The 21,074-nt window shown below is 45.6% G+C and overlaps 1 protein-coding gene across 1 annotated transcript in view; it reads left to right on the top strand.

Moving 5' to 3' along the window:
- Positions 1 to 760: 760 nt before the first annotated feature.
- LOC120024960 (solute carrier family 12 member 4-like) overlaps positions 761 to 21,074 on the top strand; it is a 75,265-nt gene continuing 54,951 nt past the window's right edge. The window contains exon 1 of the mRNA XM_038969350.1: positions 761 to 1,068. Within this exon, the coding sequence (XP_038825278.1) occupies positions 930 to 1,068 (139 nt within the window). The 5' untranslated portion in view covers positions 761 to 929. The remainder of the gene's footprint in view (positions 1,069 to 21,074) is intronic.

Here is a 21,074-nt window from a genome sequence, read left to right as displayed (position 1 = left end):
GCTGATATGACATCAGCATTATGTTGTTTGTAGGAATAGGAGGTGGAGAGTTGGGTAGTTCACTGTGTCAAATTTTCCTCTGCTTATGCCAAACGCAGAGGCTGTGTTACACACTTTCTCTCTGGCACACCCTCTCTCATCTCTCTTTTTATTTATTTCTCTCTCCGTCTCGCTCTCTCTCACTCCCTCGTCTCTTTTTATCTCTCTCTCTCTCTCTCTCTCTTTCGTCTCTTTCTCACTCTCTCTCAAACAAACACGTGGTTTATTTGATTATTTTCCAAACTGCCACGTCTCAGAGTTGTGTGTTTTGGTAAAGACCCACATACACAGAGAACTGTCTGTGTGTGTGTGTGTGTGTGTGTGTGTGTGTGTGTGTGTGTGTGTGTGTGTGTGTGTGTGTGTGTGTGTGTGTGTGTGTGTGTGTGTGAGAGAGAGAGAGAGAGAGAGAGAGAGAGAGAGAGAGAGAGAGAGTGTTCAGTGTGGAGAGAGTCAATTAACAACATATCCATGGAATGGGTCTCCCTGCTGTCCCCCTTTTCTGCCTCTCTCTCAGTATATGACCACTGAGTATATGATATGAGTCAGTGGTGCTGACGACAGTGGGACACTGATTGTGTCTCAGAGTCCTCTCCTCCCTTGCCAGACTGAGTATCCCAGGCTACATCTCTTTTATTCACACAAGCAGCCCAGGAGGCCAGCCTGGTTGGGGCCGGGGCTGGTAGAGGGGGCAGGGCCATGGTATGGTAATGTGCTCAGAGGAAGTGAGCGCAGGGTAGTGGAATGCTGCTGAGATTAGTAGGACTGACTGACTGCCTGGGAGTTCAGCTGGCTGATCAAGGCTGGCAGGACAGCGCTAACCGCTAGCTGCTGAAAGCCTATCCGGAGATACTGAGGATTATTAGCGTCAGGCCTAACCAGCGGATGAAAACATGCCCCATTTCACAGTGGTACCGGTGGAGGACAGCGCTACGTCCAACTATGACAGTCTGGAAGGAATTAACTGGGTGGACTACAGAGACACAGGACAGGGGGGACACCCTGGACATCTAGACACTGTCAGCTCTGATGGTGAGTCTCTCTCTCTCTCTCTCTCTTTCGCTCTTTCTCAGACAACAGACAACTGTTCCTCTCAACTCTTTACAAAGTAGAACAACATAGTTGTCTTGTTAACTAAGAACTGCTTAGAAGAACAGACAGACAACTGTTCCTCAACTCTTTATAAGCAGGTTGTCCTATTTACTGAGAGAACTGTCTAGAAGTGTGAAGTTAATGAGATGTTTTCTATAGTGTGTTGTTATGAGTGTGACCTGAGGAGAAGTTGTGGGAATGCTTTACATTGTCCTGGGGGCTGCCTGGGACAGAACAGCTGGTTGTATGTTTACAATGGCAATCCTCCAACCTACCTGGCAGATTTACTTTCCTGGCAGACAGTTCTCCAGCCTATTTTTGACAGCTCAGGGAATTTTCTGGGGGGTGTTATCGTGGGATTTCAGAGATTCAGGACAGACTCAGGAAGATTACCCCATCATGAGCCCCCTCATGCCAAATATGTCTGTGGTGACAAAGGGAAAATAATTGGAGGGGCGAAGGTGGGGGGTGAGGAGGAGGGGGTAGAGGGGGCGGAGATGCAGGGGGACCAGCCCTGCTTAGGCCTCAAGTGTTCCATCTGACAAAAGATGGAGCACTCTTTGTGCAAGCGTTTATTTCTTTTCACACACAGGGGTTGAGCAGGCTGTTAAACCAGTGAGAAACCGCTTTTTCTTTCTCTCAGTCTATCTCGGCTGTATATTTAGCTCTAGTCCCTCTTTCAGTTTCTCAATTTGCTTCTGTATCAAGTATGAGAAAGTGGATAAACCACTCCTAGGTGGAGAGGAGAGGAGTTTGTAGCCAGGGGGCAGGATTATATGAGACTGCTGATATGCAAGGCTGACATGGGAACCGACCAGGCGTGAGTCTGCTGTATGAGGGAGAGAAAGGAGAGCTTTAATAAAAGGGAGCTGCCTCGTAATGAAGCACCCACACACAACCACAGGCTGGCCGGCCGGACACACAGACCTACCCCTGCCTGGCCTTCCATCCATTACTGCCAGGGTAAGGAATACACCACAACCACAGGCTGGCCGGGCGGGCACACAGACCTACCCCTGCCTGGCCTTCCATCCATTACTGCCAGGGTAATGAATACACCACAACCACAGGCTGGCCGGGCGGGCACACAGACCTACCCCTGCCTGGCCTTCCATCCATTACTGCCAGGGTAATGAATACACCACCATCACAGGCTGGCCGGCCGGACACACAGACCTACCCCTGCCTGGCCTTCCATCCATTACTGCCAGGGTAATGAATACACCACCATCACAGGCTGGCCGGCCGGACACACAGACCTACGCCTGCCTGGCCTTCCATCCATTACTGCCAGGGTAATGAATACACCACCATCACAGGCTGGCCGGCCGGACACACAGACCTACCCCTGCCTGGCCTTCCATCCATTACTGCCAGGGTAATGAATACACCACCATCACAGGCTGGCCGGCCGGACACACAGACCTACCCCTGCCTGGCCTTCCATCCATTACTGCCAGGGTAATGAATACACCACCATCACAGGGCGTGTACACAGTACTGAGTTATAGAGGAAGTGGGTGCTCAATGTTCTGGCCTGGGATGAATTACTATTGTTTCCAAGATAGTTACTATTGGTTGAGCAGTTTTATCTCTCCCGCAGAAAATGCGTGGGCAGGGAGAATGTGTGGACAGGGAGAATGCGTGGACAGGGAGAATGCGTGGACAGGGAGAATGCGTGGGCAGGGAGAATGCGTGGACAGGGAGAATGCGTGGGCAGGGAGAATGCGTGGGCAGGGAGAATGCGTGGGCAGGGAGAATGCGTGGACAGGGAGAATGCGTGGACAGGGAGAATGCGTGGACAGGGAGAATGCGTGGACAGGGAGAATGCGTGGGCAGGGAGAATGCGTGGACAGGGAGAATGCGTGGACAGGGAGAATGCGTGGACAGGGAGAATGCGTGGACAGGGAGAATGCGTGGACAGGGAGAATGCGTGGACAGGGAGAATGCGTGGACAGGGAGAATGCGTGGACAGGGAGAATGCGTGGACAGGGAGAATGCGTGGGCAGGGAGAATGCGTGGACTGGATTGGATTTTGGCCTGGGAACAAACTGAAATACAAAGTGAAACAACACAAATCTAGTGTTTACAATCTAGTGTTCACAATCTAGTGTTCACAATCTAGTGTTCACAATCTAGTGTTCACAGGCAACCTCAATTTAACCCAGTTTGCAAAAACACAGCTGATATGTGTTATCACTGGCAGTTCATGTTTTGTCCATAAGAGGGGCTGCTGGCATGAAATGACCCAGAATGGTTCTCCAAGCCTGTTGAGCTCTCTCTTTCTGCACATGCCTGTTTTGAGATGACTGTGAACTCTCACCTTCTTCTTCCTCTTAATCTCTCTTTCTGTTCTTCTCTCTCAGGCAGTGGGGGTTTCCAGAGAGAGAGAAAGAGAGAGAGAGCTATGTCACCATTTCCTACTGACAGGAAGAATAACATCTAGGAAGTGAGATGGAAACAGATGACTAGGAAGGAGTAAAATGTATATTATTATCTTGGGTGGAGTGTTGCATATGTGTTTGTGGGAAAAGGAGGAGTGGGAGGTGAGGTGAAGTGAGGCAGGAGATTGTTGAAGTAAAGGAGGCTATAATAGATGGTGTGATGGAGGGAGGAGGTGTGTGGGTCTGGTATGGTTGGGTAGAGAGGGTGGAGGAGAGGAGGGAGACAGCCACAGTCACAGTCACAGTGCTAACTCTGTTCCAGGCTAATCGCCCTGCTCTCTCCAGAGCTGGTCTGGACTGGACTACACACTGTGGCCATTGTACCAGAGAAGCCATCCACTAGAGTGGTAGCTAGCTAGGAGTCAGTCAGTTCTAGTCAGTCAGCCAGTCAGTTTATTCACTGTGCAATATCTGGCTAGGCCGCATTTGCGCATGACCGAATTAGTTGTGAGAATTTGTGTGTGTGAAATAGTGTGTTTGAGTGAATGTGTGTGAGAGAGTATGTCTGAGTGAATGTCTGCATCAGCATTATCATCATGTCCTACAGTATTGTTGCCTTGCTGTAATCTAATCCACTATTGAAGGAATCTTTAGTTTTGTCTTCTATACAGAAAACAGTTGGCCTCATACTGAACTGTACAGTACAGAACAGAACAGTAGATTGCGTAAGGGGAGAATCATTGTTTTCCTTCCTGGGTCTTCCCAGCCTGTCTTCAGGAGAACAGTGTCCATTCCTGTCATTCTGTCCCACATGCTTCATAGATAGGCTTAACCTCATAGAGATAAACACCCACTCTGCAGACAGCTGATTCTGTTTGTGTGGACTGAGGGATGACCGCTGGACTGCTAATTTGAACCCTGAGACCAGTGACAGAAAGAGTCAGTCAGAAGAATTTATCATGAAGGGAAGCTGAAGTGTAAAGGATGGCTTGCAGACCGGGGTCAGTTACTGATTTGTAGTAGAATAAGGATAGCTAGTTGGCTGTGTTGATGAGGGGGCCTTTCCACTATACATTTCTTCTATACATTCATGTTCATCCGTAGGCAATTTTTTACTTCCTATCACATCAATGCTTCCTTTGATAGAAGTGGTGACTAAGCTCCTATATTTAGAACTGTTAAACATATGATTTTAGACTGAGAAAACGACATACAAATAATGCACTATAGAGTGTTCATGGGTGTACTCTGCTCTGCTGTCCCAAGTGGCTTACACATTACCCTGTGTTCCCCAAAGGGCTCTGGTCAAAGTAGTGTACTATTATAGGGATAGGGTACCATTTTAGGACACAACCCCACTAGCTACAGCTATAGTTGTCTCCCTGAGAGGCTATAGCATAGCACTGCTGGTAGGGTTAGCTGTATTATTCTACTGGAGCCCCTGGGGTTAGAGCTATGAGAGACATGTAACAACAACACTGGGCTGTTTTAAAGTGGGAGTTGGCAGTCCTTTATGTAGGGAATGACTATGTTTTCCACAGCCTCTAGCTTGCCCGGTAACAATGAATCCCATCTCTCCTGTTTGGGCTGCTACAGTGTATTAGCTTCTGTTGAAAGACAAACAGTCCTCAAAGACTGTGTCCCAAATGGCACCTTATCCCCTATATAATGACCCCTTTGGGCCCTGATCAAAGGTAGTGCACTATACAGGGAATAGGATGCAATTTGGGACTAACCCTAAGTCTTCAGGAGAGTGTCACTGTATTGTATAATAGCTTGACTTGAGGAATTAACAGCATGCACAAAAACAACACACCTACCTAACACAACTCTCTGAAGAAAGTCATGACCTGATGTGCAATTATGTTGTATCTATTTGTCACTTTGCCTTGTTATACCTGTATCCAAAGAATGTTCACCTGTTGCTGTTTCTGTCTGCCCTGTTTCTGAATCCGCCATTTGTGCCAATTTTGTGTCAATTTGATTTTCCAATTGGTGGCCCCCCTCCTCTGTACAGATGTAGGATCTTAATTTGATCACTCTTTTGTTGCGGAGAATTTTCCTGCACAGCAGGATATACAAACTTGTAGTGTATTTGAGTTTTAAAAAGGCTTCTAAAGTTTGTAATTTCCACTTTGAAATTTGCCCTAAAGAAAAAGCTATCAACCCCTACAAGAATGTTCATGAATTATAATCCACGTAATAATTCACATTTCCTGTTGCTGCAGGATTCTTTTTCTGCTGTAGCTGGTGAAAATTAAGATCCTACATCTGTACTGTACAGTGCTCCTCTGCCCCTCACTGTTGTTGTCACGTTCTGACCTTTATTTCCTTTGTTTTGTCTTTATTTAGTATGGTCAGGGCGTGAGTTGGGGTGGGCAGTCTATGTGTGTTTTTCTATGTTGGGGTTTTGTGTTTGGCCTGGTATGATTCTCAATCAGAGGCAGCTGTCAATCGTTGTCCCTGATTGAGAATCATACTTAGGTAGCCTGGGTTTCACTTTTGGTTTGTGGGTGTTTGTTTCCTGTGTCTTTGTGTATGTCACCAGACAGGACTGTTTCGTTTCGGTTTATTCTCGTTTATCGTTATTTTGTTGTTTTGTTCGAGTATTTCGGTTTTCATTAAAAGGAATATGAATACTCACCACGCAGCAGTTTGGTCCTCCTCTCTTTCTCCTAACGACGAGCGTTACAGAAACACCCACCACAAAAGGACCAAGCAGCGTGGTAACGGGCAGCAGCAGCGATGTCAGGACTCCTAGACATGGGAAGACGTTTTGGATGGCAAGGGTTGCTACACATGGGAGGAGATCCTGGCTGGAAGGGATCGCCTCCCATGGGAACAGGTGGAGGCAGCTAGGAGAGCAGAGGCAGCTGGAAAGAGGAGCCAGCGATATGAGGAGGAAGCACGGCAGCGCGACAGGTACGAGAGGCAGCCCCCCCAAAAAATTGGGGGGAGGCACACGGGGAGTGTGGCTAAGCCAGGTAGCAGACCTGAGCTCACACCTCGTGCTTATTATAAGCAGCGCGTTACTGGTCAGGCACCGTGTTATGCGGTTAAGCGCACGGTGTCGCCAGTACGTGCCCATAGCCCGGTGCGCTATAGGGCAGCCCCCCAAAAGTGTCATGTGAATGTGGGCATCCAGCCAGGGCGTATTGTGCCTGCTCAGCGTGTCTGGTCTCCGGTACGCCGTTTCAGTCCAGGGTATCCTGCGCCGGCTCTGCGTGCTGTGTCTCCGGGGTGCTGGGAGGGTGCAGTGCGTCCTATGCCTGCGCTCCGCTCGTACCGGGCAAATGTGGGAGTGGAGCCTAAGGGAGAGGTGCTCGTAGTAGGCACTAGATCTCCAGTGCTTACCCACAGCCCGGTTCTACCTGTGCCTGCACTCTGGAGGGTCCGGGCTAGAGTAGTTATCCAGCCTGGGGGAGTGGTGCCAAGACTGCGCACCAGAGCTCCAGTGCTCCCCCACAGCCCGGTCCTTCAGGTGCCTCCTCCTAACACCAAGCCTCCTGTAGGTCTCCCCAGCCTGGTGGGTCCTGTGGCAGCCCCACGCACCAGGCTGTCTCTCCGTCTCCTCCCTACAGAGCTGCCCGTCTGTCCAGCGCCGCCTGAGCTGCCCGTCTGTCCAGCGCCGCCTGAGCTGCCCGTCTGTCCAGCACCGCCTGAGCTGCCCCTCTGTCCAGCGCCGCCTGAGCTGCCCGTCTGTCCAGCGCCGCCTGAGCTGCCCGCGCCGTCAGTCAGCCATGAGCTGCCAGCGCCGTCAGTCAGCAAGGAGCTGCCAGCGCCGTCAGTCAGCCAGGAGCTGCCAGAGCCGCCTGTCACGCCGCCGATGCCGGAATCGCCCTTCACTCCGGCGCTGCCGGAGTCGCCCTTCATTCCGGAGCTACCGGAGACTCCCGCCTGTCCGGCGCTGCCGGAGTCGTCCTTCACTCCGGTGCTGCCGGAATCTCCCGTCCATTCGGGACCCATAGCTAGGGTCCCCAGTCGGAGGTCGGCGGCAAGGATCGCCGCTCGTAAGAGGCCACGGGGGCGGTTGAGGCGGACAAAAACTATGGTGAAGTGGGGTCCACGTCCCGCGCCAGAGCCGCCACCGCGGACAGACGCCCACCCAGACCCTCCCCTATAGGTTCAGGTTTTGCGGCCGGAGTCCGCACCTTTGGGGGGGGGGTACTGTCACGTTCTGACCTTTATTTCCTTTGTTTTGTCTTTATTTAGTATGGTCAGGGCGTGAGTTGGGGTGGGCAGTCTATGTGTGTTTTTCTATGTTGGGGTTTTGTGTTTGGCCTGGTATGATTCTCAATCAGAGGCAGCTGTCAATCGTTGTCCCTGATTGAGAATCATACTTAGGTAGCCTGGGTTTCACTTTTGGTTTGTGGGTGTTTGTTTCCTGTGTCTTTGTGTATGTCACCAGACAGGACTGTTTCGTTTCGGTTTAATCTCGTTTATCGTTATTTTGTTGTTTTGTTCGAGTATTTCGGTTTTAAAAGGAATATGAATACTCACCACGCTGCAGTTTGGTCCTCCTCTCTTTCTCCTAACGACGAGCGTTACAGTTGTGCTGTAATCACCCTTTACTAACCCTAACCATAAGAAAAAAAGGGATGAGGGTAGATAATAACAACAAAATGGAGCAGTCCATTTAAATAACTTTCTCCTAGGTAGCTCAAGATGTTCTGAAAAACTTGAAGAAAAATAAACTGTGATGAAAAATACTTCAGTAATTCAGAATTCTGAAGAATATTACTAGTGAATTTGGAAATAGTTGTCTTTATTTTTTAGATGACAGTAATTGAACAATTTATGTATATATCAAAAATATCCACAATCTCACTTCAGTCCTCTCAATCAGTATATCTTCATCTCCATAGCAGATTCCAAAGGGAAACTCAGACAGGAGCTGCCCAGTGACACGAGCGTACCAGACAAGCTAAATGCCTTTTATACTCGCTTCGAGGCAAGGAACACTGAAGCATGCACGAGAGCACCAGCTGTTCTGGATGACTGTGTGATAACGCTCTCGGTAGCTGATGTGAACAAAACCTTTAAACAGGTCAACATTCACAAAGCCGCTGGGCCAGACGGATTACCAGGACGTGTACTCAAAGCATGCGAGGATCAACTGTCAAGTGTCTTCACTGACATTTTCAACCTCTCTCTTACCGAGTCTGTAATACCTACATGTTTCAAGCAGACCACCATAGTCCCTGTGCCCAAGGAAGCGAAGATAACCTGTCTAAATGATTACCGCCCCGTGGCACTCATGTCGGTAGCCATGAAGTGCTTTGAAAGGCTGGTCATGGCTCACATCAACAGCATCCTCCCGGACACCCTAGACCCACTCCAATTCGCATACCGCCCCAACAGATCCACAGTTGACGCAATCACACTCCACACTGCCCTTTCTCACCTGGACAAAAGGAACACCTATGCGAGAATGCTGTTCATTGACTACAGCTCAGCGTTCAACACCATAGTGCCCACGAAGCTCATCACTAAGCTAAGGACTCAGGGACCAAACACCTTCCTCTGCAACTGGATCCTGGACTTCCTGACGGGCCGCACCCAGGTGGTAAGAGTAGGCAACAACACGTCTGCCACGCTGATCCTTAACACTGGGTCCCCTCAGGGGTGTGTACCTAGTCCCCTCCTGTATTCCCTGTTCACCCACGACTACATGGCCAAACACGACTCCAACACCATCATTAAGTTTGCTGACGACACAACAGTGGTAGGCCTGATCACCGACAACGATGAGACGACCTATAGGGAGGAGGTCAGAGAACTGGCAGTGTGGTGCCAGGACAACAACCGCTCCCTCAACGTGATCAAGACAAAGGAGCTGATCGTGGACTACAGGAAAACATCAACGGGTCTGTAGTGGAGCGGGTCGAGAGTTTCAAGTTCCTTGGTGTCCACATCACCAACAAACTATCATGGTCCAAACATACCAAGACAGTCGTGAAGAGGGCACGACAAAACATTTTCCCCAACAGGAGACTGAAAAGACTTGGCATGGGTCCCCAGATCCTCAAAAGGTTCTACACTTACACCATCGAGAGCATCCTGACCCTTTGCGTCACCGCCTGGTATGGCAACTGCTCGGCATCTGACCGTAGGGCGCTACAGAGAGTAGTGTGAACGACCCAGTACATCACTGGGGCCAAGCTTCCTGCCATCCAGGACCTATACAACAGGCGGTGTCAGAGGAAAGCTCATAAAATTATCAGAGACTCCAGTCAAGTTATAGACTGTTTTCTCTGCTACCGCACGGCAAGCGGTACCGGAGCGCCAAGTCTAGGACCAAAAGGCTCCTCAACAGCTTCTACCCCCAAGCCATAAGACTGCCAAACAATTAATAAAATCGTCACGGGACAATTTACATTGACCCCCCCCTGCTACTCACTGTTTTGCTGCTACTCACTGTTTATTATCTATGCATAGTCACTTCACCCCCACCTACATGTACAAATTACCTCAACTAACCTGTACCCCCGCACACTGACTCGGTACTGGTGCCCCCTGTATATAACCTCATTATTGTTATTCTTATTGTGATACTTTTTAGTATTACTTTTTATTTTTGTCTACTTGGTAAATATTTTCTTAACTTTTCTTGAACTGCGCTGTTGGTTAAGAGCTTGTAAGTAAGCATTTCACGGTAAAGTCTACACTTGTATTCGGTGCATGTGACAAATAAAGTTTGATTTGATGTGATTTGAGAGAAAGAGTGGCCTATAGCGTACTTGAAAGAGCTACAGAGACTGGATGGCTGTGCTTTGAAATTTATAACCAACCCGCTGATAAGCATGTGCAACTTTTAGTTTTAAAATGAATCTCAACTTCATTTCCCCATTAGTGGTAAGGAAACAGTTCATCTGATTAAGTTCATCTGATAAACAATATATCAAACAGAACTGGATCCACAAATTCTTCTTCCTCTTCTTTTCTCCAGTGTCATTAAACACAATCTAACATCTTATCAGTCAGTCATTGTTGTTTGTATGATTATTAACACGGTCCAGACAGTGACTAAGTAGACACATTTCTAACTATGAAATATGAAGTATATATTCACAATGACTTAGTTGAGCACTTTACCATCCTTTATAAATGTGTAAGGACAAGTCAAATCAAAGTTTATTGGTCACATGTGCCGAATGCAGCTGGTGTAGACTATAGGAAAATGCTTACTTACGAGGCCATTCCCAACAATGCAGAGTTAAAAAGTAAGACAAATATTTTGTAAATAGAAAAGGAAATAGTAACACAATAAAAACAATAACGAGGCTGTATACAAGCAGATCATGGATCAGTTCAAATGAGCTAGACAAACTAACACCAAGTTATTATACAATACACACTATTACAGTATCAAATCAAATGTAACTTAACTGCCTAAGGCTCTAGTATAGTTGTGTACCCACCTTAGTGTTGGTTGGTACAGTAGCAGGCTAGCAGCATCTCTGTTGTGGACCCTGGTGTCCGTTGAGAGTCTAACCAGTGTTGGCAGCTACTGTAGCTAGCTAACTAGTGTTCTTACACACACCCAAATGCTCACTCACATACACACACTCACGTTTAGGCATTCTATCTCGCTTGCGTTTTAATCTGTGCTTGCATGCACGCGCACACAGTCTTGTTTTCGTGAATTTTCAGGGACTATTTTATTCCCATTCAAAATCCTACTAACTCTTACCCTTAACCTAACCCTAACCTTAACCCCTAAACCTAACCTTAACCCTAACCTTAACCCCAAACCCTAAACCTAACCCTTAAGCCTAAAATAGCATTTGAACAATTTATTTTTTATCTTGTTTTCCTACCTTGTCAGGACATTCTGGTGAGTTGTCAGAACATTGTGATCCTGATAATGTAGGAAAACATGTACACTTTCTCTCTCACACACACACACACACACATTGCCTTTGAACAGCACTAATCAGAATAGCATCTCTGCCAGCTAATCACACGAGGTAGAGCCATAGAGAGGTCTAAGCTGCATGACTTCTCTGCTGCTTAATAAAGTTTTAAATGTTCATTTAAGGAGAAGTTTAGCAAAGAGGCTTTCATACCGAATGAGCTAATAGGGTGACAAAGTGTTTTTCATGGATAAGCAGCTTTGGTGATTGCTGACATGTTGAAGTTTTCTTGCTTTCTTTTGCATTATTGGTTATATAAATGGTTAGCCACTGAAAAGTCACAACTCCAGAGTCTAGAGCCCAGATTCAACCTTATTAAGAAGAAATGTATTCTTAAGTGCAATTTTTTCCTAAAGTTATACTTAATGTGTATTCCTCAATAAAGTTATTGGAAATGTTCTCAAGTTTCTTCCTAAGAAAAAAGTTGAAGAAATTTGATTCTTGAAAATAATTTTCTTGTATTTCTTCTTGGAAACATTTTTAATTCCAAGATGCCTAAACCCTTGTCTTAAACTCAGGGCAGTGAGAGATTAAGCTAATGAAAGCAATTGAGCATGTTTAAGTCATTCACAAACTTCATATGAAACTTTCAGTATTGGTTGTTTTCAACCGAAGAACATGTTTTAGAACAGTAATCTCAGTTTGAAATATGCTAGGATGATTGTCATTACTAGCTAGATTGGTTGCCTAGTGGCAATCTTAAGAAGATCGGTAAGAAGTTCGCAAGAAGATATTTGAGAAGTCTGTAAGAAAAAAATGAAATCTTAAGATATTGTTAAGGAATTGCACTTACGAATTGTCTTATGAACTTTTTTTCTTTATTAAGAAGCTTCTTAAGTTTTTGTGTTAGAAGTGTTCTGTGAATCTGGGTCCAGAACATCTATCGGGTTCTTTTGATGCTGATGCTCACAGTGCCTTTCTTAGAGATGAGAAGATTCTGACCGTTGTCTGGGACCAGCAAGGTTGCATGTCACCAACTGTGTTGGGTGTGGACACTGGTTCTGTGTCAGTCATACTCTAGTCTCGGGTATAGTTCTGTGTCAGTCAGACTAGTCTATGGTATAGTTCTGTGTCAGTCAGACTAGTCTATGGTATAGTTCTGTGTCAGTCAGACTAGTCTAGGGTATAGTTCTGTGTCAGGCAGACTAGTCTAGGGTATAGTTCTGTGTCAGTCAGACTAGTCTAGGGTATAGTTCTGTGTCAGTCAGACTAGTCTAGGGTATAGTTCTGTGTCAGTCAGACTCTAGTCTAGGGTATAGTTCTGTGTCAGTCAGACTAGTCTAGGGTATAGTTCTGTGTCAGTCAGACTCTAGTCTAGGGTATAGTTCTGTGTCAGTCAGACTCTAGTCTAGGGTATAGTTATGTGTCAGTCAGACTAGTCTAGGGTATAGTTCTGTGTCAGTCAGACTAGTCTAGGGTATAGTTCTGTGTCAGTCAGACTAGTCTAGGGTATAGTTCTGTGTCAGTCAGACTAGTCTAGGGTATAGTTCTGTGTCAGTCAGACTCTAGTCTATGGTATAGTTCTGTGTCAGTCAGACTAGTCTAGGGTATAGTTCTGTGTCAGGCAGACTCTAGTCTAGGGTATAGTTCTGTGTCAGGCAGACTAGTCTAGGGTATAGTTCTGTGTCAGTCAGACTCTAGTCTAGGGTATAGTTCTGTGTCAGTCAGACTAGTCTAGGGTATAGTTCTGTGTCAGTCAGACTAGTCTAGGGTATAGTTCTGTGTCAGTCAGACTCTAGTCTAGGGTATAGTTCTGTGTCAGTCAGACTAGTCTAGGGTATAGTTCTGTGTCAGTCAGACTCTAGTCTAGGGTATAGTTCTGTGTCAGTCAGACTCTAGTCTAGGGTATAGTTATGTGTCAGTCAGACTAGTCTAGGGTATAGTTCTGTGTCAGTCAGACTAGTCTAGGGTATAGTTCTGTGTCAGTCAGACTAGTCTAGGGTATAGTTCTGTGTCAGTCAGACTAGTCTAGGGTATAGTTCTGTGTCAGTCAGACTCTAGTCTATGGTATAGTTCTGTGTCAGTCAGACTAGTCTAGAGTATAGTTCTGTGTCAGGCAGACTCTAGTCTAGAGTATAGTTCTGTGTCAGGCAGACTAGTCTAGGGTATAGTTATGTGTCAGTCAGACTCTAGTCTAGGGTATAGTTCTGTGTCAGTCAGACTCTAGTCTAGGGTATAGTTCTGTGTCAGGCAGACTAGTCTAGGGTATAGTTCTGTGTCAGTCAGACTAGTCTAGGATATAGTTCTGTGTCAGTCAGACTCTAGTCTAGGGTATAGTTCTGTGTCAGTCAGATTAGTCTAGGGTATAGTTCTGTGTCAGTCAGACTCTAGTCTAGGGTATAGTTCTGTGTCAGTCAGACTCTAGTCTAGGGTTTAGTTCTGTGTCAGTCAGACTAGTCTATGGTATAGTTCTGTGTCAGTCAGACTCTAGTCTAGGGTATAGTTCTGTGTCAGTCAGACTCTAGTCTAGGGTATAGTTCTGTGTCAGTCAGACTCTAGTCTAGGGTATAGTTCTGTGTCAGTCAGACTAGTCTATGGTATAGTTCTGTGTCAGTCAGACTCTAGTCTAGGGTATAGTTCTGTGTCAGTCAGACTCTAGTCTAGGGTATAGTTCTGTGTCAGTCAGACTAGTCTAGGGTATAGTTCTGTGTTCGTCAGCCTCTAGTCTAGGGTATAGTTCTGTGTCAGGCAGACTAGTCTAGGGTATAGTTCTGTGTCAGTCAGACTCTAGTCTAGGGTATAGTTCTGTGTCAGTCAGACTCTAGTCTAGGGTATAGTTCTGTGTCAGTCAGACTAGTCTAGGGTATAGTTCTGTGTCAGTCAGACTAGTCTGGGGTATAGTTCTGTGTCAGGCAGACTCTAGTCTAGAGTATAGTTCTGTGTCAGTCAGACTAGTCTAGGGTATAGTTCTGTGTCAGTCAGACTCTAGTCTAGGGTATAGTTCTGTGTCAGTCAGACTAGTCTAGGGTATAGTTCTGTGTCAGTCAGACTAGTCTAGGGTATAGTTCTTTGTCAGTCAGACTCTAGTCTAGGGTATAGTTCTGTGTCAGTCAGACTAGTCTAGGGTATAGTTCTGTGTCAGTCAGACTCTAGTCTAGGGTATAGTTCTGTGTCAGTCAGACTCTAGTCTAGGGTATAGTTATGTGTCAGTCAGACTAGTCTAGGGTATAGTTCTGTGTCAGTCAGACTAGTCTAGGGTATAGTTCTGTGTCAGTCAGACTAGTCTAGGGTATAGTTCTGTGTCAGTCAGACTAGTCTAGGGTATAGTTCTGTGTCAGTCAGACTCTAGTCTATGGTATAGTTCTGTGTCAGTCAGACTAGTCTAGGGTATAGTTCTGTGTCAGGCAGACTCTAGTCTAGAGTATAGTTCTGTGTCAGTCAGACTAGTCTAGGGTATAGTTCTGTGTCAGTCAGACTCTAGTCTAGGGTATAGTTCTGTGTCAGTCAGACTAGTCTAGGGTATAGTTCTGTGTCAGTCAGACTAGTCTAGGGTATAGTTCTGTGTCAGTCAGACTCTAGTCTAGGGTATAGTTCTGTGTCAGTCAGACTAGTCTAGGGTATAGTTCTGTGTCAGTCAGACTCTAGTCTAGGGTATAGTTCTGTGTCAGTCAGACTAGTCTATGGTATAGTTCTGTGTCAGTCAGACTCTAGTCTAGGGTATAGTTCTGTGTCAGTCAGACTCTAGTCTAGGGTATAGTTCTGTGTCAGTCAGACTAGTCTAGGGTATAGTTCTGTGTTCGTCAGCCTCTAGTCTAGGGTATAGTTCTGTGTCAGGCAGACTAGTCTAGGGTATAGTTCTGTGTCAGTCAGACTCTAGTCTAGGGTATAGTTCTGTGTCAGTCAGACTCTAGTCTAGGGTATAGTTCTGTGTCAGTCAGACTAGTCTAGGGTATAGTTCTGTGTCAGTCAGACTAGTCTGGGGTATAGTTCTGTGTCAGGCAGACTCTAGTCTAGAGTATAGTTCTGTGTCAGTCAGACTAGTCTAGGGTATAGTTCTGTGTCAGTCAGACTCTAGTCTAGGGTATAGTTCTGTGTCAGTCAGACTAGTCTAGGGTATAGTTCTGTGTCAGTCAGACTAGTCTAGGGTATAGTTCTGTGTCAGTCAGACTAGTCTAGGGTATAGTTCTGTGTCAGTCAGACTAGTCTAGGGTATAGTTCTGTGTCAGTCAGACTCTAGTCTATGGTATAGTTCTGTGTCAGTCAGACTAGTCTAGAGTATAGTTCTGTGTCAGGCAGACTCTAGTCTAGAGTATAGTTCTGTGTCAGGCAGACTAGTCTAGGGTATAGTTATGTGTCAGTCAGACTCTAGTCTAGGGTATAGTTCTGTGTCAGTCAGACTCTAGTCTAGGGTATAGTTCTGTGTCAGGCAGACTAGTCTAGGGTATAGTTCTGTGTCAGTCAGACTAGTCTAGGATATAGTTCTGTGTCAGTCAGACTCTAGTCTAGGGTATAGTTCTGTGTCAGTCAGATTAGTCTAGGGTATAGTTCTGTGTCAGTCAGACTCTAGTCTAGGGTATAGTTCTGTGTCAGTCAGACTCTAGTCTAGGGTTTAGTTCTGTGTCAGTCAGACTAGTCTATGGTATAGTTCTGTGTCAGTCAGACTCTAGTCTAGGGTATAGTTCTGTGTCAGTCAGACTCTAGTCTAGGGTATAGTTCTGTGTCAGTCAGACTCTAGTCTAGGGTATAGTTCTGTGTCAGTCAGACTCTAGTCTAGGGTATAGTTCTGTGTCAGTCAGACTAGTCTATGGTATAGTTCTGTGTCAGTCAGACTCTAGTCTAGGGTATAGTTCTGTGTCAGTCAGACTAGTCTAGGGTATAGTTCTGTGTTCGTCAGCCTCTAGTCTAGGGTATAGTTCTGTGTCAGTCAGACTCTAGTCTAGGGTATAGTTCTGTGTCAGTCAGTCTCTAGTCTATGGTATAGTTCTGTGTCAGTCAGACTAGTCTAGGGTATAGTTCTGTGTCAGTCAGACTCTAGTCTAGGATATAGTTCTGTGTCAGTCAGACTAGTCTATGGTATAGTTCTGTGTCAGGCAGACTCTAGTCTATGGTATAGTTCTGTGTCAGTCAGACTCTAGTCTAGGGTATAGTTCTCTGTCAGTCAGTTTCTAGTCTATGGTATAGTTCTGTTTCAGTCAGACTAGTCTATGGTATAGTTCTGTGTCAGGCAGACTCTAGTCTAGGTTATAGTTCTGTGTCAGTCAGACTCTAGTCTAGGGTATAGTTCTGTGTCAGTCAGACTAGTCTATGATATAGTTCTGTGTCAGTCAGACTAGTCTATGGTATAGTTCTGTGTCAGTCAGACTCTAGTCTAGGGTATAGTTCTGTGTCAGTCAGACTCTAGTCTAGGGTATAGTTCTGTGTCAGTCAGACTAGTCTAGGGTATAGTTCTGTGTCAGTCAGACTCTAGTCTAGGGTATAGTTCTGTGTCAGTCAGACTCTAGTCTAGGGTATAGTTCTGTGTCAGTCAGACTAGTCTAGGATACAGTTCTGTGTCAGGCAGACTAGTCTAGGGTATAGTTTTGTGTCAGTCAGACTCTAGTCTAGGGTATAGTCCTGTGTCAGGCAGACTCTAGTGTAGGGTATAGTTCTGTGTCAGGCAGACTAGTCTAGGGTATAGTTCTGTGTCAGTCAGACTAGTCTAGGATATAGTTCTGTGTCAGTCAGACTAGTCTAGGATATAGTTCTGTGTCAGTCAGACTAGTCTATGGTATAGTTCTGTGTCAGGCAGACTCTAGTCTAGGTTATAGTTCTGTGTCAGGCAGACTCTAGTCTAGGTTATAGTTCTGTGTCAGGCAGACTAGTCTAGGGTATAGTTCTGTGTCAGTCAGACTAGTCTATGGTATAGTTCTGTGTCAGACAGACTCTAGTCTAGGGTATAGTTCTGTGTCAGTCAGACTCTAGTCTAGGGTATAGTTCTGTGTCAGTCAGACTAGTCTAGGGTATAGTTCTGTGTCAGTCAGACTCTAGTCTAGGGTATAGTTCTGTGTCAGTCAGACTCTAGTCTAGGCTATAGTTCTGTGTTCGTCAGACTCTAGTCTAGGGTTTAGTTCTGTGTCAGTCAGACTCTAGTCTAGGGTATAGTTCTGTGTTAGTCAGTCTCTAGTCTATGGTATAGTTCTGTGTCAGTCAGACTAGTCTAGGGTATAGTTCTGTGTCAGTCAGACTAGTCTATGGTATAGTTCTGTGTCAGACAGACTCTAGTCTAGGATATAGTTCTGTGTCAGTCAGACTCTAGTCTAGGGTATAGTTCTGTGTCAGTCAGACTCTAGTCTAGGGTATAGTTCTGTGTCAGTCAGACTCTAGTCTAGGGTATAGTTCTGTGTCAGTCAGACTCTAGTCTGTGGTATAGTTCTGTTTCAGTCAGACTAGTCTAGGGTATAGTTCTGTGTCAGGCAGACTAGTCTATGGTTTAGTTCTGTTTCAGGCAGACTCTAGTCTAGGTTGTAGTTCTGTGTCAGGCAGACTAGTGTAGGATATAGTTCTGTGTCAGTTAGACTAGTCTATGGTATAGTTCTGTGTCAGGCAGACTAGTCTAGGGTATAGTTCTGTGTCAGTCAGACTAGTCTATGGTATAGTTCTGTGTCAGTCAGACTAGTCTAGGGTATAGTTCTGTGTCAGGCAGACTAGTCTATGGTATAGTTCTGTGTCAGGCAGACTCTAGTCTTGGGTATAGTTCTGTGTCAGGCAGACTAGTCTAGGATATAGTTCTATGTCAGTCCGACTAGTCTTTGGTATAGTTCTGTTACAGGCAGACTCTAGTCTAGGGTATAGTTCTGTGTCAGACTAGTCTAGGGTATAGTTCTGTGTCAGACAGACTCTAGTCTAGGGTATAGTTCTGTGTCAGGCAGACTCTAGTCTAGGGTATAGTTCTGTGTCAGTCAGACTAGTCTAGGGTATAGTTCTGTGTCAGTCAGACTCTAGTCTAGGGTATAGTTCTGTGTCAGTCAGACTAGTCTATGGTATAGTTCTGTGTCAGTCAGACTAGTCTAGGGTATAGTTCTGTGTCAGTCAGACTCTAGTCTAGGGTATAGTTCTGTGTCAGTCAGACTCTAGTCTAGGGTATAGTTCTGTGTCAGTCAGACTAGTCTATGGTATAGTTCTATGTCAGTCAGACTAGTCTATGGTATAGTTCTGTGTCAGTCAGACTAGTCTAGGATATAGTTCTGTGTCAGTCAGACTAGTCTAGGGTATAGTTATGTGTCAGTCAGACTCTAGTCTAGGGTATAGTTCTGTGTCAGTCAGACTCTAGTCTAGGGTATAGTTCTGTGTCAGTCAGACTCTAGTCGAGGATATAGTTCTGTGTCAGTCAGACTAGTCGAGGGTATAGTTCTGTGTCAGTCAGACTAGTCTATGGTATAGTTATGTGTCAGTCAGACTAGTCTAGGATATAGTTATGTGTCAGTCAGACTAGTCTGGGGTATAGTTCTGTGTCAGTCAGACTCTAGTCTAGGGTATAGTTCTGTGTCAGTCAGACTAGTCTATGGTATAGTTCTGTGTCAGGCAGACTCTAGTCTAGGTTATAGTTCTGTGTCAGGCAGACTCTAGTCTAGGTTATAGTTCTGTGTCAGGCAGACTAGTCTAGGGTATAGTTCTGTGTCAGTCAGACTAGTCTATGGTATAGTTCTGTGTCAGTCAGACTCTAGTCTAGGGTATAGTTCTGTGTCAGGCAGACTAGTCTAGGGTATAGTTCTGTGTCAGGCAGACTAGTCTAGGGTATAGTTCTGTGTCAGTCAGACTCTAGTCTAGGGTATAGTTCTGTGTCAGTCAGACTAGTCTAGGGTATAGTTCTGTGTCAGTCAGACTCTAGTCTATTGTATAGTTCTGTGTCAGTCAGACTCTAGTCTAGGGTATAGTTCTGTGTCAGTCAGATTAGTCTATGGTATAGTTCTGTTTCAGTCAGACTCTAGTCTAGGGTATAGTTCTGTGTCAGTCAGACTCTAGTCTAGGGTTTAGTTCTGTGTCAGTCAGACTAGTCTATGGTATAGTTCTGTGTCAGTCAGACTCTAGTCTAGGGTATAGTTCTGTGTCAGTCAGACTCTAGTCTAGGGTATAGTTCTGTGTCAGTCAGACTAGTCTATGGTATAGTTCTGTGTCAGTCAGACTCTAGTCTAGGGTATAGTTCTGTGTCAGTCAGACTCTAGTCTAGGCTATAGTTCTGTGTTCGTCAGACTCTAGTCTAGGGTTTAGTTCTGTGTCAGTCAGTCTCTAGTCTATGGTATAGTTCTGTGTCAGTCAGACTAGTCTAGGGTATAGTTCTGTGTTCGTCAGACTCTAGTCTAGGGTATAGTTCTGTGTCAGTCAGACTCTAGTCTAGGGTATAGTTCTGTGTCAGTCAGTCTCTAGTCTATGGTATAGTTCTGTGTCAGTCAGTCTCTAGTCTATGGTATAGTTCTGTGTCAGTCAGACTCTAGTCTAGGGTCTAGTTCTGGGTCAGTCAGACTAGTCTAGGGTATAGTTCTGTGTCAGGCAGACTCTAGTCTAGGGTATAGTTCTGTGTCAGTCAGACTCTAGTCTAGGATATAGTTCTGTGTCAGTCAGACTAGTCTATGGTATAGTTCTGTGTCAGGCAGACTCTAGTCTAGGGTATAGTTCTGTGTCAGTCAGACTCTAGTCTAGGGTATAGTTCTGTGTCAGTCAGTTTCTAGTCTATGGTATAGTTCTGTTTCAGTCAGACTAGTCTATGGTATAGTTCTGTGTCAGGCAGACTCTAGTCTAGGTTATAGTTCTGTGTCAGTCAGACTCTAGTCTAGGGTATAGTTCTGTGTCAGTCAGACTAGTCTATGGTATAGTTCTGTGTCAGTCAGACTAGTCTATGGTATAGTTCTGTGTCAGTCAGACTCTAGTCTAGGGTATAGTTCTGTGTCAGTCAGACTCTAGTCTAGGGTATAGTTCTGTGTCAGTCAGACTCTAGTCTAGGGTATAGTTCTGTGTCAGTCAGACTCTAGTCTAGGGTATAGTTCTGTGTCAGTCAGACTAGTCTAGGGTATAGTTTTGTGTCAGTCAGACTCTAGTCTAGGGTATAGTCCTGTGTCAGGCAGACTCTAGTGTAGGGTATAGTTCTGTGTCAGGCAGACTAGTCTAGGGTATAGTTCTGTGTCAGTCAGACTAGTCTATGGTATAGTTCTGTGTCAGGCAGACTCTAGTCTAGGTTATAGTTCTGTGTCAGGCAGACTCTAGTCTAGGTTATAGTTCTGTGTCAGGCAGACTAGTCTAGGGGTAAGGGTATAGTTCTTTGTCAGTCAGACTATTCTATGGTATAGTTCTGTGTCACAGACTCAGTCTAGGGTATAGTTCTGTGTCAGTCAGACTCTAGTCTAGGGTCTGTTCTGGGTGCAGTCAGACTAGTCTAGGGTATAGTTCTGTGTGCAGTCAGACTCTAGGCTAGGGTATAGTTCTGTGTCAGTCAGACTCTAGTCTATGGTATAGTTCTGTGTCAGTCAGACTCTAGTCTAGGGTATAGTTCTGTGTCATCAACTCTAGTCTAGTTATAGTTCTGTGTTCGTCAGACTCTAGTCTAGGGTTTAGTTCTGTGTCAGTCAGACTCTAGTCTAGGGTATAGTTCTGTGTTAGTCAGTCTCTAGTCTATGTATAGTTCTGTGTCAGTCAGACTAGTCTAGGGTATAGTTCTGTGTCAGTAAATGCGTTT

This window comes from Salvelinus namaycush, chromosome 30 (genome assembly GCF_016432855.1).
Source record: "Salvelinus namaycush isolate Seneca chromosome 30, SaNama_1.0, whole genome shotgun sequence".
Lineage (NCBI taxonomy): Eukaryota > Metazoa > Chordata > Actinopteri > Salmoniformes > Salmonidae > Salvelinus > Salvelinus namaycush.
The sequence above is the reverse complement of the archived record's forward strand: the minus strand, read 5'-3'. Positions and strand labels throughout refer to the sequence as shown.